The sequence below is a fragment of the Acipenser ruthenus genome, chromosome 2 (assembly GCF_902713425.1).
Source record: "Acipenser ruthenus chromosome 2, fAciRut3.2 maternal haplotype, whole genome shotgun sequence".
Taxonomy (NCBI): Eukaryota; Metazoa; Chordata; class Actinopteri; order Acipenseriformes; family Acipenseridae; genus Acipenser; species Acipenser ruthenus.
This window is the reverse complement of record NC_081190.1, coordinates 636,944-654,632: the sequence shown is the minus strand read 5'-3', so window position 1 is coordinate 654,632 and position 17,689 is coordinate 636,944. Positions and strand designations below refer to the sequence as shown.

The window sequence follows — 17,689 nt, the reverse complement described above, 5'->3', positions numbered from 1 at the left end:
CAGTGCAACCACCTGGAACCTTGTGCAGTTATCTACTCCACCACGACTTACAAGCAGGGAGGACACATTGCAGCACAGCAGTGGAACCTTCTGTAGTCATCTACTCCACCACGACTTACAAGCAGGGAGGACACATTGCAGCACAGCTGTGGAACCTTCTGTAGTCAGCTACTTCACCATGATTTACAAACAGGGAGTTGCAGCACAGCAGTGGCGTGCAGTCAGGGCATGCAGGTCATGCACTGCATGACCAATCTGAAAACTACAAATGTTGTGATAACACTAGAACATAAAATGTGTCTCTCTGTCTTTATATAATCTTTTTTGTATGCGTGTTCACTGCGCGGACCACTCCATTCTTTGTGCTGTGCTCAAGTCATGCTGCGTTAGCTCTGCATGACTAGTCCGGCACTTCAAACAGTACCAGGCTCTGTGAGTGACGTCGCAGCCACACCTGCCTAGTGGAGCTCAAGCCATGCTGTATTCAAGTAGCAAGACAGTCTGCGACTGCGCACTGTGGTTCACTCATACTGATTTCATTCTGTTTGCACCTTTAGAGCGCGCCATAATGCATTGCGCACTAACCAAGGCAGGCAGGCTGGCCTTTTCACTGGGTCCTAGTGCCACCCAAAGTACTGGCTTGTGGTATATGAAAAAATTACTGAGAAAAATAAGTAATCAGTGGCATCAATTGATACCCGGGTAGTAAACAGGTCATTTTAAAACCCGACGGGTACCCAGTTTTCGGCTACCAGTGCCCACCTCTATCTAATGTTACATTCATATAGTCTTGCTGCATGACCTGCTGGGAAACCCACTGCACGCCACTGCAACACACGACCACTGAAATAGCTCAGCTTTCCATTTTATATGTGCATATTTTCTGTTTTAAATGAACATTTAGAAAATAATTCTTTAAATGTGAATATATCCAGCTTGTATATCTATCTAAATATCTATATTTCAATATTTAAAAAAGTAGAGTGAATTCCAGGCAGCGATGCCTTGTTATTATATAAGAAGTACGAGTTCTGCACCTGGGTAGTAAAGCAGATTTCTTTACTTGGACTCTGTTTAAGTGTTACAGAAAATATTGTGCGTGTTTCTTTTTTGTTCTCATTGCATCTGAAACAGCATTTGGATGTGCAAGACAGCCTGGAGCAGTGTTGACATCAGAATGTGCAAGTATCCTGCAAGCCATCAGGTGACATGCTGCTGTGACACTGGTCCATGATCACAAGACCTGGTTATGTCATGCTGGCTAATTGTAGAATGACTGGCCTAGAAAATGAGATTGTGGTCTCAGAAGCCCTCTGTCCATATATCCTGGTACACTGTTGAGCTGTGGTTTCTGTGATTTGGGCCACTGAAGCACCTGCTTGTTATGATAGTTGTACCAGGCTGCAGGCTCGACTCGTCATGACCTGCCTGTGACCGGTGGTGTGCTTTCTTGATACGTTGTACCAGGGTGCAGGCTCGACTCGTCATGACCTGCCTGTGACCGGTGGTGTGCTTTCTTGATACGTTGTACCAGGCTGCAGGCTCGACTGGTCATGACCTGCCTGTGACCGGTGGTGTGCTTTCTTGATACGTTGTACCAGGCTGCAGGGTCGACTCGTCATGACCTGCCTCTGACCGGTGGTGTGCTTTCTTGATACGTTGTACTAGGGTGCAGGCTCGACTCGTCATGACCTGCCTCTGACCGGTGGTGTGCTTTCTTGAGACGTTGTACCAGGCTGCAGGCTCGACTCGTCATGACCTGCCTCTGACCGGTGGTGTGCTTTCTTGAGACGTTGTACCAGGGTGCAGGCTCGACTCGTCATGACCTGCCTCTGACCGGTGGTGTGCTTTCTTGAGACGTTGTACCAGGCTGCAGGCTCGACTCGTCATGACCTGCCTCTGACCGGTGGTGTGCTTTCTTGAGACGTTGTACCAGGCTGCAGGCTCGACTCGTCATGACCTGCCTCTGACCGGTGGTGTGCTTTCTTGATACGTTGTACCAGGGTGCAGGCTCGACTCGTCATGACCTGCCTCTGACCGGTGGTGTGCTTTCTTGAGACGTTGTACCAGGCTGCAGGCTCGACTCGTCATGACCTGCCTCTGACCGGTGGTGTGCTTTCTTGATACGTTGCACCAGGGTGCAGGCTCGACTCGTCATGACCTGCCTCTGACCGGTGGTGTGCTTTCTTGAGACGTTGTACCAGGGTGCAGGCTCGACTCGTCATGACCTGCCTCTGACCGGTGGTGTGCTTTCTTGAGACGTTGTACCAGGGTGCAGGCTCGACTCGTCATGACCTGCCTCTGACCGGTGGTGTGCTTTCTTGAGACGTTGTACCAGGCTGCAGGCTCGACTCGTCATGACCTGCCTCTGACCGGTGGTGTGCTTTCTTGAGACGTTGTACCAGGCTGCAGGCTCGACTCGTCATGACCTGCCTCTGACCGGTGGTGTGCTTTCTTGATACGTTGTACCAGGGTGCAGGCTCGACTGGTCATGACCTGCCTGTGACCGGTGGTGTGCTTTCTTGATACGTTGTACCAGGCTGCAGGGTCGACTCGTCATGACCTGCCTCTGACCGGTGGTGTGCTTTCTTGATACGTTGTACCAGGGTGCAGGCTCGACTCGTCATGACCTGCCTCTGACCGGTGGTGTGCTTTCTTGAGACGTTGTACCAGGCTGCAGGCTCGACTCGTCATGACCTGCCTCTGACCGGTGGTGTGCTTTCTTGATACGTTGCACTAGGCTGCAGGCTCGACTCGTCATGACCTGCCTCTGACCGGTGGTGTGCTTTCTTGAGACGTTGTACCAGGGTGCAGGCTCGACTCGTCATGACCTGCCTCTGACCGGTGGTGTGCTTTCTTGAGACGTTGTACCAGGGTGCAGGCTCGACTCGTCATGACCTGCCTCTGACCGGTGGTGTGCTTTCTTGATACGTTGCACTAGGCTGCAGGCTCGACTCGTCATGACCTGCCTCTGACCGGTGGTGTGCTTTCTTGAGACGTTGTACCAGGCTGCAGGCTCGACTCGTCATGACCTGCCTCTGACCGGTGGTGTGCTTTCTTGATACGTTGTACCAGGCTGCAGGCTCGACTGGTCATGACCTGCCTGTGACCGGTGGTGTGCTTTCTTGAGACGTTGTACCAGGGTGCAGGCTCGACTCGTCATGACCTGCCTGTGAATGGTGGTGTGCTTTCTTGATACGTTGTACCAGGCTGCAGGCTCGACTCGTCATGACCTGCCTCTGACCGGTGGTGTGCTTTCTTGATACGTTGCACTAGGCTGCAGGCTCGACTTGTCATGACCTGCCTCCGACCGGTGGTGTGCTTTCTTGAGACGTTGTACCAGGCTGCAGGCTCGACTTGTCATGACCTGCCTCTGACCGGTGGTGTGCTTTCTTGCCTGTTGTAGTTTTCTGCAAGAGTTGCCTTTCCAGGAAGAGTGTCTTCATAGACACTACAGTTGGTCAATGCAGCCACTGTGTTGTGAATCTTGCTGGTTGCATGCAAACTCATGCAGCTTGTGAAGTCACCGAGATCCTTCAGCTTCCCCGTGACTCTTGCTTTTATATGACTGGTTGCATTCATTTCAGGACCAGTAACAAGTTAGTTTAAAAAACTAAAACTAAACAAGCACAATATAATGTAACACTTCCAGGAGCTTTTAACCTAGCTGGGAAACCTGTACTGTATATTCTTTATCTCAGAACAAACCCCTGAAGGAGGGTTTGGGGAATAACTTTAGCTTTGTAGCCTTCATCTGCATTGAACATTGTGTATTGCTTTGTAGGGAGGTTACTAACAGCATGGGGCAGTACGAAGCAAGGGAGGGAGGGATGGTGTGTTGTCAAGAAATAAATACAATTACGCTGAAACCCGTTTAAAACGTGTCTATTTTGTGTTTTGTTCCACTCTCTCTGTCTAATGTGGAGTGTTAAATGTTGGCCAGGTACTATAATATAACACCCCATTAGACATTTGTGTCTAAATGTTTAACCATTTAAATATATATGCTGAACAAGTTTAGTATTGCACACGTCAAATTCGCAGCAGTATAGAAGGCCATGCAGGTCAGAAACGTGTTATTTAGTATGCGTTTCAAATATTTTAGTACACGTATTGATTTGCTGTTGTTCTCTTGAGACAAACCATGTTGACCATGACACGGTTCAGTTTGTATTAACAATGTACACAGTTTATTTTCAAATTATTGTTATTTTCAGTTTTACACTAGCTAATATTAGATTCAATGTCAGATTCAAACCATAGCTAATATTAGATTCAATGTCGGATTCAAAAATTCAAACGGCAGAAGCTGTGGATGAACACTCAGTCCAGCCCGCTGCTGTAGAACCTTTTATTTATTTATTTATTTTTTAACCAAGGCTAGTACTGTAGTTAAAAGCTACAGCAGATCAAGGACCTGGTTTGTTTCCCTTTCAGTGCAGTACCCCATTTATGCCGCAGGGGTCAGTCTTGCACTGACTGACCCCTGCGCCACGGTTCGTTTTTAATTTTTTTTATTTTTTACTACAATGAGAAATAAAAACAACAGCTTTGGCTTGTTATTGTTAATGAGCTTTATTAAAATCACAGTTACAGAGCAGGACACTTAACAAGCTGAAAGTGTGGAGAGAGGGAGCGCACTGTCTAAATGGCACTGGACACCCTGCAGACTGAGCTGAGCTGAATTGAATTGTGTGGGGCTGGGTTCGAGCTCCACTGTACCTCCCTCAGAGTCCCAGCCCCTGCCAATGGCAGCCATACAAAGGACAGGAAGGTAAGGGGAGGTCACAGCTGCAGTCCTGCTACAGAGGTGCAGTACACTGGTACAAAGCAACACGGGGAGACAACCCTAACCATGCAGGGTCGATTACGGGATCAAGGCACCTGCAATGAAGTAGACTGGAGGAGCTGAGGTTGCCTGCCCCTGGGAAGGTCTACAGAATCCACATGGCATTGTAACTGCTGTCAAATTCTTATTAAACTAACTAAACAAATACATACAAGTGTCAACAAATGAGGTGTGGGGGGATCATACTGCTTCAGGTTCACCAGGCTGGTGCTAGCAGGGTTCCTCCTCGCTGGGGAATTTAAAAGGTCTCCATCATGTAGTTTTAAATTACAGTGCATGCTGGTAGTTGTAGTCCCGTGTCTCTTAAAGTAAAGGACAGGTAAAGGTACTGGATGCAGTGGGATGTGAGTTTAAAAAAACCTTAAGTAAAATGATCGCTGTACCTGTAATGCACCGTATAATTCTTATTAAATAAACAGAACTGTTAACAAATGAGGTATGCAGGAGTTTCATTGCTTTTCTTCGAATTGAAGGTGATTGTTAATAAGTTTGTCCTCAATCTCCGGCTCATCGCCTCCCTGTCACTGCTTGCACACAGTGCTGTTCAGGACATGATTAAGGGGCACCTGGTCAACCTTTCCTAGAACAGCAATTGCAATGCAAGGTGGATATTAAAGACCCTACCAGGTGCAGGCAGCCTTCACATATTGAATGACTGGACTGTTGCTTTTTTAATCATTGTCCGCCATCTGGTGGACATCTGCGGCTACGTAAAACCTGGTAATTATTGGTTATGTTACACTTGCCAGCAATAACACCTGTGCAAGCATTCCTCTCTGTCTTTTAGGATTGCAGCTTTCCAGCTAAAATGCAACAGTGAAGGGGTTGACATGAAGTCGAGAGGTTGCCTTGACAAGCTTGGCATTCACAGTATTTGTCCTTTTATATGACATATGAAAAACTAAGTAGCTGTTCTGTCAGAACTTTTCAAACTAGGTATCAGGCTGGATTTCAAGCTGCATTGTCCCACACTCATGTTCAATGTTAACACCGAATTCATTCACCTCCTGCTCTATACTGCATGCAAGCCTTTTGGTGCACTCTGCTGTATCAAAAAGCAGATTGTGCAGACTATCAAGATTAGACAGTAAAAAGGGCATCTGTTGTGCTGACAATAATTTTACAGGAAACAGCTATTTAAAAAGTATTATTTAAAAAACAAACCAAAAAAACTCTTGGCTGGGAAACGGATTCTAGATTTAGATTCTCTTTACCTGACATGAAGCCACAGTGACCCCTGCTTGCCGACTGTATTAACCCCAAAAAAACAAAAAAACAAACAGTTTGGCAAACCTGATTAGATTTAAAGGGCTACCCCATAATCCTAAACTCAGGTAGGGAGGGGGAGGGGGAAGAAGGAGAATTGGAGCCCTGTCTGTCTGTGTATCTCGAAGTTTCTCACACGCTACTTTCAGTTGAATATCTGCACACTTAGTTGTTTGTGTTTCATGTTGATCAGAAGTCTACTTGTTGTGTCAAACTTTCAATGAAAAGATGTTATGATTGTTTCACAGTAGACATGTTCTGATTGGTTCACTGAGAAGAAGTTCTGATTGGGTCACTGTAGACAAGTTCTGATTGGTTCACGGAGACAAAGTTCTGATTGATTCACTGTAAAGACAAGACACTTTGATTGGTTTAATAAAAAGAAGCTCTGATTTGTTAAAGAGGCGATCTTATTGGTTCACTGAAGAGAAGCTCTGATTGGTTTGGTTCACTGAAGAGAAGCTCTGATTGGTTTGGTTCACTGAAGAGAAGCTCTGATTGGTTTGGTTCACTGATGAAAAGTTTTGATTGTCTCACATTTGGCTCTGGCGTTTGCCCTTGGGTGGGGGAGTGGGTGGAGACTTTGACTTCACAGGGCTCAACGAACTTGGAGACTGTAAGGGAGGGGAAAAAAAAGAGTTTGATACTGTTTAAAACTTTTGATGTTCACTGTTTATAGGAATTCACTGTGCAATGTGCCCCCTTGGGCTCCAAACCCCCTTCAGAACATTTCAATGACCAGAGGCTGCTGGGCCCTTCAGCTTTCGTAGCAGCTGATGGATCTCAAACCTGAACTGTAAAGTTGTGTTTTGAAAGATCTCCATGATTCAGCATCAGCAACATTCCTTACAGTTGCAGTTATTATTATTATTATTATTATTATTATTATTATTTATTTCTTAGCTGACGCCCTTATCCAGGGCGACTTACAATTGTTACAAGATATCGCATTATTTTTTTTACATACAATTACCCATTTATACAGTTGGGTTTTTACTGGAGCAAGCCAGGTTAAGTACCTTGCTCAAGGGTACAGCAGCAGTGTCCCCTACCAGGGATTGAACCCACGACCCTCCAGTCCAGAGTCCAGAGCCCTAACCACTACTCCACACTGCTGCCCTAGCAGTTAAACTCTGATAAGAGATTGCTGCTGTTATTAAGTTCTCAGCAGCAACTAGAAGCAACACAATCTCTAAAAACTGATCTGGGCAATTTGACCACAAACATAAAAACAGAAGTGAAAAATCGAGGGGTCTCATTTGACTCTGATTTATCTGTTGAGTCGCATATTTGCAATATCACCAAACTGTCCTTTTACCATTTTGCGAAACATTGCTAAAATGAGGTCATTTCTATCTTTGCCTGATGCTGATAAACTAATTCATGCTTCCCGATCCATTCTATGCAGTTATCTATTCACTGGGCTTCCGGGTCACACCATAAATCTGCAGCTTATACAGAATGCAGCTGCTGGGCTTCACTGCGGCGTATACAGAATGCAGCTGCTGGGCTTCTCAGCAGAATGAAAAAAAGAGACCATGTAACACCTGTGCTGGCTTCACTGCACTGGCTCCCAGTGAAGTTTAGAGTTGATTTTACAATTTTACTTATTACTTATAAAGCACTTAAAGCTATGGCACCAGATTATATAAAGGAGCTTCTAGTCACATCTATACCTTCTCGTGATTTAAGATCGGCCTGTGCCTCCCACAAGTGTACACACAAAGGAAGGGAGAGAGAGCTTGTAGTCACTGTGCTCCCAGATTGTGGAATGCTCTGCCACCTCATAGCAGAAGGGCTACATCAGTTGATGAATTGAAGTCAAAATTGAAAACATACTTTTTTAGATTAGCATTTTTAAACTGAATTTTAAACTCTTTTTTTCTTTAATTTCTATACACATGAATTGTATTTAGATTGTCTTCTGTTTTGTTCTGTACAGCGCTTTGATATACGTTTTGTATGAAAGACGCTGTATAAAGACGTTATATAAATAAAGGATTGATTGATTGATTGATTACCTTGACGGAGCCCAGTCTGGCAGGGCGGGGGGCCTCTGGGGGTGCGTCGGGGCTGAACTGCTCGTACACCGTGGGGCTGATCTTCTTCGGGAGAGGGGGGGGCTTGGCGCTCTTCACTCGGCCCCCAAAACTGTTCTTCCTCGATCCTGCAAAAAGAAAGTTTCAGCCCTTTAAAGACAAGGCTACATGGATGTATAGTACAGTGCTCCTTCATTAAAGACAAGGCTACATGGATGTATAGTAGAGCTCCTTCATTAAAGACAAGGCTACATGGATGTATAGTACAGTGCTCCTTCATTAAAGACAAGGCTACATGGATGTATAGTACAGTGCTCCTTCATTAAAGACAAGGCTACATGGGTGTATAGTACAGTGCTCCTTCATTAAAGACAAGGCTGTGTGAATGTATAGTACAGTGCTCCTTCATTAAAGACAAGGCTGTGTGGATGTATAGTACAGTGCTCCTTCATTAAAGACAAGGCTGTGTGGATGTATAGTACAGTGCTCCTTCATTAAAGACAAGGCTGTGTGGATGTATAGTACAGTGCTCCTTCGTCATGTCACGATTCGATGATTCAGCTAATTTGACTAATTCATGGTTTGGCCATGTACGACAGTAAATCAGCATGTGCTATATTTTACAGTATAAGTCACCAATTCACTGTTTTCAAAAGGTCATGATTTTGTGATGTGAGTCAGACAGTGAAATAAAGACGGAACGCTGGAGCACAGGATACCCCCCAATGCTTCCTAAAGTAACAGCAAACACAGGCTGAGGCAGCAGGCGAAGAACTGGCCCTGCCTCGGCTCTGAGTGACAGCTCACCTGATATAGCGGGGAGAGAGGAGCTGGTGGTCTTGCCTTGAGGAGCGGGTCTCTGCTCGTCCCTCTTATCAAGCACACTGTCGCTCATGTTTCGGGACATGCTCGCCCCCACATCCTGAGTGAGAAGAGAAAAGAGCATTTCAGACACTTTGGAAGAGTTCAAAAACAAAACCAAGAAAACGAGTTGTTAAGTGACACCAGGTAATGTTTATAAGACCCTGACGGTCTTCTGCGCCTGTCTCCTGTTGAATACCAATTCCTCTACACCTGCAATATCTGTTATAGCTTAGATATGTGTCATTCACACACTGTAGTCCAGGCCAGTCATCCACTGTGCAATGAACCGGACAGAGCCCTCTGCATACGTTCTGAAACTCTTCAAATGCACATCATATCCTTGTGGCTTGTTAAAATAATGGCCGTAAGGGGGAAGTTGTTATTTGGCTGTTCTTGTCAATTCTGTGGGCATATCACAGCAGTACATGCACCTTCTTATGGCATGGCAGCTCAGCAGATTGAATTACATAGAGAGGCAAGGGCTGGAAGCGAACTGCTAGCATCACTATTCAAAGATGAATGCCTTAACATTCCACTAAAGAGCAAGCTCTGTAGCTGTGAGATAAGTAAGTCTCATGCTAATGTCAGTATTCATTACATACTCTCCTTGCTTAACCCTTTGCGGTCCATTTATTCAGCGTGTCTCAGGCGCGTCGGGTACAATTTATTTTCACACTTGCAGTTTATTTTAGATGCGCTGTTTTAAAAGTATTTTTTTCACAGTAAAACAGGTTTTAAAGGCACTGCATATCAACAGGACACTCAGTACTGCATCTCCAACTCCGCCCCCCCCCGTTCGCTGTATTTTTCACATACCTCTTGATAGTCGTGCATACCTGATCGCTCATTTTATCACCAAACTCCTCAATAATGCGATCCAAGTCATTATTTTATTACTATAACATCTAAAAAAAGCTCTGCAAATGTCTGTGATATTCTTTGAGCACTGAATGCAGAAGCAGCTATCTTGTTTGTTTATGTCCGTGTTATCTATGTGGTGCCGGGGCGATCTGTATTCATGAGATACGCCCCCTTTTTTTCGGCTTCTCTCGGCTCCTATCAGTCTCACTCGCCCATTGAATGGTTTTCTCAGCTTTTTCCGGAGAAAAAATGACTAGAGACCTGTTTTTTTTTACGTCTTTTTGATGATGTCGGACAGTGTCCAACATTGGACCGGAAAGGGAAAATAATAATGTCGGACCAGGTCTGACATAGGACTGCAAAGGGTTAATCAGAGCTGGTCCTCGAACCAGGCTCAGGGATTCCGTGACCACTTGCTGTCCCCCAGGATCTGGAACTAGAGACAATTACACGTCTCGCAAGTCAACATACATGCTACAGCTTTTCTAATGCAAAAAACACAGACCTTTACATTGCCTTTTTCAATCACAGGGGACAGAAGTCGGTCCCTGTTCGGGCGCCAATGTAATGGCATGGCATCTCAGCCCATGGAACTGAATGGAGAGGCAAGGGCTGGGTGCTGTCTAGTCGACAGGTGAGTGTTATTATCAGCTGCTATCAGCATGCCAACCTGCAGCAGGCTGGTTTACCTTGCTGTGCTCGGTGGTGTCAGAGATGGACGGACGATCGTTCTTCCGGTACATGAAGAGCAGGCTGTTCCTGTTCTCTCTCTTCTCACTCTTCTTCTCCTCCACATCCACCTTCTCCTGTGATTTGGAGATTCCCTTCTTCGGTAGGGGCAGCTCCAGACTACAAACACATTGAAATGTATTTAGACTGCTGTTAAAGAGATACTTATAACTAGAGTTCCCAGTTTTTCATTGCACATTATACCATACTAAATCACTTACTTCACTGGGGGCTCTTCATTGTGAAACCTGTTAATTGTGTGCCAGGTTTTTACATTTAATGCAACAACTTTCTATTTATTATTTGGTTCTGACTTGCTGAATTGCTGCCAGGAATGTGCCTAAGCGAGTAGAATTTTTTTTTTAATTGATATGCATTATTGGCACAATTTTGGGCTGAAAGGCATGCTCTATAAATCATGTTAGCTTTTAGCAACACAGCTTTCCCTTTGACACAATAAATACAGTGGGTTTGCTCCGGAGAGACAGGGGGCAGTGTTGTACTGTATGTTTATAATTGTTCAGTTGACAGTGTTTCTTGGGAGCCAGTGAACACTTATAAACATATTACAGTACATTAAATAAAAAAGACAAAAAGCTGATTTTAAAGTATTTAATCTGTTTCTATAGAATGTGTTGTGGATGTTTCTAAATGAAAGATCTACATTCCCTGCAGCATTCTAAGTGTATTTCTGTATGTTCTAATGACTGGTAATGTGTTGTAGTGTTGAGGAGGTGCTGCTGACCTGTCCTTGTCAAATCCGGGGGACCCCAGCGACCCGGTAGAGATGGTGGACATGGGTCTGAATGAGGTCATCATGGAGCGAGGGCGGGAGCTGTGAGGACCTTCAAACAATGGCTGGGGGGGGGGAGAGCATGGGAAAGGGAAAGAGAGTGACATGGAGGGGAGAGGGGAGAGGGGGGAGAGGGGAGAGGAGAGGGGAGAGAGGCAGGGGGGAGAGGGGTCAGAAACCTGAGGATCATATTTATTTCAGCCAAAAAAAACTGAATGGAGAGTTATGTTGTAATACTACTCATTGTTTTCTCCATTCAAGTAACCTTTTATTATTTGAAAGGGAAAAAAATCACATCACTGTTATAAAAAACCGGGAAAGAGATTTAGTTTGGTGTGGAGAGTGCAGGCACTACCGGTACCCCAAGTCTCAATGAGTGTCTTTGAATTCTGAATGGCTGTATTAATGGATGCCGGTGGGATCTGCTTTGTGCTGAAATCTTTTAATGAGTGTCTTTGAATTCTGAATGGCTGTATTAATGGATGCCAGTGGGATCTGCTTTGTGCTGAAGGCTCTTAAGGATCTTACCAGCTGCCGCACTCCATACTGGCTCTCCACCTTGGCCCTGAGCTGGGTGAAGCACTCCTCCATGCGCTCATGGAAGGGTTTCAGGTCCCCCGTCACTTTCTGCCCGTGGATGTGAATTCCACTAGCCAGCAGAGGGATCTGAAACAGAGGCCATCATCATCATCATCACCATCATCACCACCACCAGACTGTCGATGGACTGCCCGAGGAAACTGGCTGGGGAGCATCAACTCCAGGGGTATCTTTGCCCAAACTTAAATCAGGGGGACTGACTCGTACTGTACTGTACCAGAATCTCCAGCAGGGTAGGACCTCCATCTACCAGGATTATCTTCATCCTGAGCAGCTGCATGAACACTCTTTGCGTCTGACCAGCAACTGACCAGATGAGGCCAGAGCGGAAGTTTCCAGGCTAAGGAAACATCTGCATCACTAATTCACAGCTTGTCTTCAGCTCGGCTGTTCAGAAACATCTCATTAACTAAAAGAGGTGAAAGCAGTTGTATATTCAGCAGGATACTCTAAAGGATGAGTGATTTATGATGGTATTTTGAGAGCCCCTGAAAGATACACGTCAGAAGGAGCAAGACTACCAATAAGTTTGATTCTCTCTGTTATTTTAAAAACAGCCAGAACCCTGGCAACACAGTTAAAGTCCTGCCTATTTCCAGTGTTGAACATTGCTGTTGTAACTAAATGGATGTATTGACATGGATTATGATGGTAGTGTTGTCTGTATGATGTGTTAATGTACTGTAATGTGTGTGCATGCGTGTACGTGTGTGCATGTGCGCTGGGAGCTGCTGATGTTGTCCTGTAGGACCCTGTGGCAGGAATGGCTGAGGGTGACGTCAGACCAGAAGAAGGGACAACAAAAACAAAAAGTAAGGTGCAGTGGCGCGGGCGCCGTTTTATTTAAAGCAACCAAAAATAAATAAAATATTCAAACAAAAATAAACACTCGCTCACAGAGCTAAATAAAAGGTTTAAACATAAACAAATCACGGACACAAAATAAATAAAACACAGGTCAGGCTGGGCAGATTGCCTTCACTGTTCCTATGTTATTTTCTTTTAGTTTCGCTTTTAATCTCCGTCTCGCTCTCTCCGCACCTACAACACCCACCTAAAACACCCACCCCGAGTTGGAGATCTGCAGGCTTTTTATATCATGGCCGAGGGGTTTAACTAATTAGTAAATCATCCTACTACCCCTCGGCCACAATCTGCACGGGTTTATTAATTATTACTCCTGGCAGAGGACGAGCACCGATCTCGCCTCTGCCAGGACACGTTTGAAAAATAAACAAAACAATAACACGGCGCTACGCCGTCATTTAATCAAAACAATAAAACATACGGCGCTCGCCGACAAATACAATACACTAAAAATAAATAAACAATACAAAACAATCTGCACAGGGGCGGAGGGGGAGACCCCGATCTAAAAATAAATAAACAATGTACAGGGCTGCTCGCCCTGTTACAGACCCCCTTGGAAACAAGCTGTTTATCTCATAGGGGTTATCCTGCTCTGAACGTTTGACAGAATCTCCTTAACTGCTTATGAGTTGACAGCATAATTACTGTATGTATTTGTTGAATTATTTGAAGCTTTTAATAGCACAGACATGTAATTACAGACTGCTGCAGTTAACACAATAACAGGACTCCTCTATCCCCTGATCACACCGGATGATAGCCAGCTCAGTAATCTCACTACCTGGAGAAAGAAATACATCATTTCTGATGATGTCTTTAAAAACTTGCCACTGCCAGAACAGTTCTATCTTCTTCAAAGGTATCAGACATAAGAATGTGCTGAAGTATTAATGAGAACATGAAGCCGGCTGAGAAATCTCTCCTTCGCTTTCCACTTTATTTCCAGACAGTTAAAACAGATAGTCCTGTTCTGTGCACTTCACAAGAGATACAATTGGAAAAAATGAGCAAGATGAATTCATGCTGTGAATACAGCTATGGCCAAAAGTTTTGCATCACCTAGAATTTGGGATTGAGAGAATTTAAAAAACGACAACTATATGAACAGAATTTTATTATTATTATTTTATAGCACTTAGAGGGCATCTCCCTGTGGGATAGTGTCTGTGTAACAGGGCGGAGGTTGAGTGTGAACCAATGCCCTCGCACTCTGCACGCGAGTGTCTTAAGCACAGTGCATATGAGCCTGGGTCCCTGATTCATGCCCAGCCTATGCCCTGCTATATTGGTGCCATGACCTGGATCTCACAGATGGCTGAGGTTAAAGTTGGAGGAGAGTGTAAGTGGCAGTGTTGTGTGCTGAGCTGCGGTTAGGGATTCTGACCCCTGTCAATGAGATGAGATGAGGTTAAATGCAGAGGATTAGCTGAGATGATCTGTGAGGTTTATTATTATTATTAGTATTATTATTAGTATGCCTACCTGCCAGGCAATGAGGTCCTGCAGCTTGAGGATTTTCTCCTGGTCTTCCGGGTGCTTCTGCTTGTAGTCTTCAGTGAAGAACGCCTGCAGGGAAGAGAGCCCATCAGAGATCCTGCCACCCTCAGTACACAAACGGACCAATGAGAATCCATCTAGAGCCAGACTGCCGGCAAATGAGAAGCGATACAAATCTGGGTAGCCAAATAGGCTTGGTGTACAGAAGTGTGATCTACAGCAGTGGTTCTTAAACACTTTTGTTTGGGGGACCCCTTTTTAAAAAACTGTTTTGAACTGGGGACCCCCAACTAAAAACTAAGGAATCAGAAAATCACAAACTAGAAAAAAAGACACTACTGCAGTGAAAGTAGATGTCATGCATATCACAAGACCTGTCTCTCACCAAAACAGTAAACGATTTTTTGTTTTTGTACATTACATGCTGGTAGAGCCCTCGGGGAGAGTACGCCCTCTCCAGAGCCTCCAACACCACACTTCCTACACTGCTGCCCCAGAGATCCATGGGTATGCATGCTTGTGGGTCTAAAAAGACCCAAAGACAGCCAGCACGGCTGCAGTATTACCATACTCTAGCCATCGCAAAGCTCCTGCACTGTTCCTGTCAAACACGCTGTTCATCGGCTTCACAGTATCCAGCTAATCTCACCTCCTAAATTTGGAAACACACATTTGCTAATCTCACCTCCTAAATTTGGAAACGCACATTTACACTGCGTGCTGCAGAAGGAAAATCTAATGCCGTATGGGACATGGTGTGTTTATGTAATACTTTCCTTTATCCGCTAAGTAATTATAGCTGATTTGAACTTCAAGAAGATTTGCCAGAGCTGTCAAAAAGCTGCACGATCACAGCCCAACAGAAAATACAAACAAACAAACACACACACACACACACACACACACACACAAACAAACAAACAAACACACACACACACAAAAAACACAGATCAAGAAGCATATTGAATGAGTCAAGCCAAACTGCCATTTAAAGATGCTTGTAATATTTCTGGAGATACAGTGTTGTGCCCTGGGCTGTTAGTGTAGTTCCTGATGATTTGAGGTGGTGTGTGGACAGTAGGGGGTGCTCTTGCACTATGCCTGTCTGCATGGTGCAGAATGCTGCAGGGGCTGCCCCAGGGGCACAGCTAATACCAGGACAATATCGTTTTTAATGTCCTTTTCTGTTTAGTATCCCTGTGTCTATGATGGTGCTCAGTGCTGTACATGCAGTTCAACGCTCAGCTGCCTTTACTGTAGCTGGTGTTTAAGGTGAGGACAAGGTGCTCAACAACGATCTGGTTTTTATTGAGTTTGAGTCGAGATGTCTGTATTTTAAAAGCAATAATAAAGCAAAACTAGATCCAAACAACCAAGCTATGTAATTCCATGTCTCTTAAGAACCTCAAGTTGGCTACATATCAGAGAAAGCTAGGCAGACACACAGACATGCATACAGATAGACAGATAGACACACAGACAGACAGACACAGATACAGAGACAGGCATACAGAGAGACACAGACAAACAAGCAGGCAGAGAGACAGGCAGATACTCGGAACGAGAGACAGGCAGACATGCAGGCAAACAGAGAGACAGGCAGACATGCAGACAAACAGAGAGAGACAGACCTTCTCGTACTTGGCGAAGCCTCCCATGACAGCTGGGTCCACAATGCCATTGAGCAGCATGGAGAGCGGGTTGATGGAGAGTGAGGGGTCGCTCTGCTGCTGTTTGATCATAGTCAGGATCTTTTCATTGGCTGTCTGCATCGTCTCAATGGCGTTCTCCAGCGGACTCAGCGTGATCTAGGAATCATACAGCAAAAACTCCAGTAACAGAAAACCGTCCTCAATGAGGAGAAACATAATTGAATTCAACAGTATAGGAGAGTGAAGAGATGGGCACAATCCTCAGAGTTGTCTGTACATTCAGATCTTTGACAGTACAGAATACCCTCGCTTAACTGAAGCAGTTCCTACCAGACCATGTTCTGACTAACATGTCCAGTCTTCATTTTATGTTTTTGATATCTACTTTTCATTAGAAATCAGACTGCTGAAAATGTTTTACACACTTATATATGAAATAATGATCCTGCACTTCAGATTTAGAGGGGCTCTGACGGTGCCGTACTCACCTCGCACATGCTGGTCACCTTGTACCAGCGCAGGATATCCGGCAGTCTGTATGCCGTGCTGAAGGTGGTTCGCTCGATCCACATGGTCTGAGAGCAGAGAGGAAACACAAACAAGAAAAAAATAAAAATGAAAAAAGTGAAATATGGAATAATCATGAGCAGCAGTGCTTGGTTACCGAGGGAATATTTACACCCGGCCAGCAGGATTAGTCAACACAAGCAGAATGGCAAGTGCAGCGCCCCCTGGTGTTACCAGGTAAAGCTCCTCGGTTACTGCAGCTCCTTCTATCCGTGCAGTTAGACAGGAGACACGTTGTGAGCTCAGGGGCCGTGGCGGCTATGGTGCTGTGTTTGAACTGAACCATGACACAGACATTGCTTCAAACTGTGATGTAAGTGGAATGCACGTCTCATCTGAGGCTGTAGTACAGTATAGCTGGCTATGGGAACTCATTAGTGGTACATCTGCATGGTTGAGGAAATGTGCAAAGGTTGTGCAGGATTTGTGCTGTTGTTGTGTAACAAATTAATGACGATCTGTGCTCCAATTGGCTTTAAATGACCTTGAGCATGTTATAATATAATTTAAATAATACCACAGGTCACCAAAGCTGGTTATAGCACAGTGACGCAGTGTGAGGATGCAGGTGATATAAGCACAGTGATGCAGTGCGAGGATGCAGGTGATATAAGCACAGTGATGCAGTGCGAGGATGCAGGTGATATAAGCAAAGTGATGCAGTGCGAGGATGCAGGTGATATAAGCACAGTGATGCAGTGCGAGGATGCAGGTGATATAAGCACAGTGATGCAGTGCGAGGATGCAGGTGATATAAGCACAGTGATGCAGTGCGAGGATGCAGGTGATATAAGCAAAGTGATGCAGTGCGAGGATGCAGGTGATATAAGCACAGTGATGCAGTGCGAGGATGCAGGTGATATAAGCACAGTGATGCAGTGCGAGGATGCAGGTGATATAAGCACAGTGATGCAGTGCGAGGATGCAGGTGATATAAGCACAGTGATGCAGTGCGAGGATGCAGGTGATATAAGCACAGTGATTCAGTGCGAGGATGCAGGTGATATAAGCACAGTGATTCAGTGCGAGGATGCAGGTGATATAAGCACAGTGATTCAGTGCGAGGATGCAGGTGATATAAGCACAGTGATTCAGTGCGAGG

The 17,689-nt window shown here is 45.1% G+C and overlaps 1 protein-coding gene across 2 annotated transcripts in view; it reads right to left on the bottom strand.

The window, feature by feature from the left end:
• Window positions 1–4,561: 4,561 nt before the first annotated feature.
• Window positions 4,562–17,689, bottom strand: part of LOC117403985 (dedicator of cytokinesis protein 2-like) — a 428,344-nt gene continuing 415,216 nt past the window's right edge. For both annotated transcript variants that reach the window (XM_058985710.1, XM_058985720.1), the window contains 9 exons: window positions 16,509–16,595; window positions 16,000–16,176; window positions 14,354–14,437; window positions 11,930–12,067; window positions 11,354–11,466; window positions 10,569–10,728; window positions 8,962–9,076; window positions 8,137–8,282; window positions 4,562–6,729 (listed from right to left, as the gene is read on the bottom strand). In XM_058985710.1, the coding sequence (XP_058841693.1) occupies window positions 6,649–6,729; window positions 8,137–8,282; window positions 8,962–9,076; window positions 10,569–10,728; window positions 11,354–11,466; window positions 11,930–12,067; window positions 14,354–14,437; window positions 16,000–16,176; window positions 16,509–16,595 (1,101 nt within the window). In that variant the 3' untranslated portion in view covers window positions 4,562–6,648. The remainder of the gene's footprint in view (window positions 6,730–8,136; window positions 8,283–8,961; window positions 9,077–10,568; window positions 10,729–11,353; window positions 11,467–11,929; window positions 12,068–14,353; window positions 14,438–15,999; window positions 16,177–16,508; window positions 16,596–17,689) is intronic.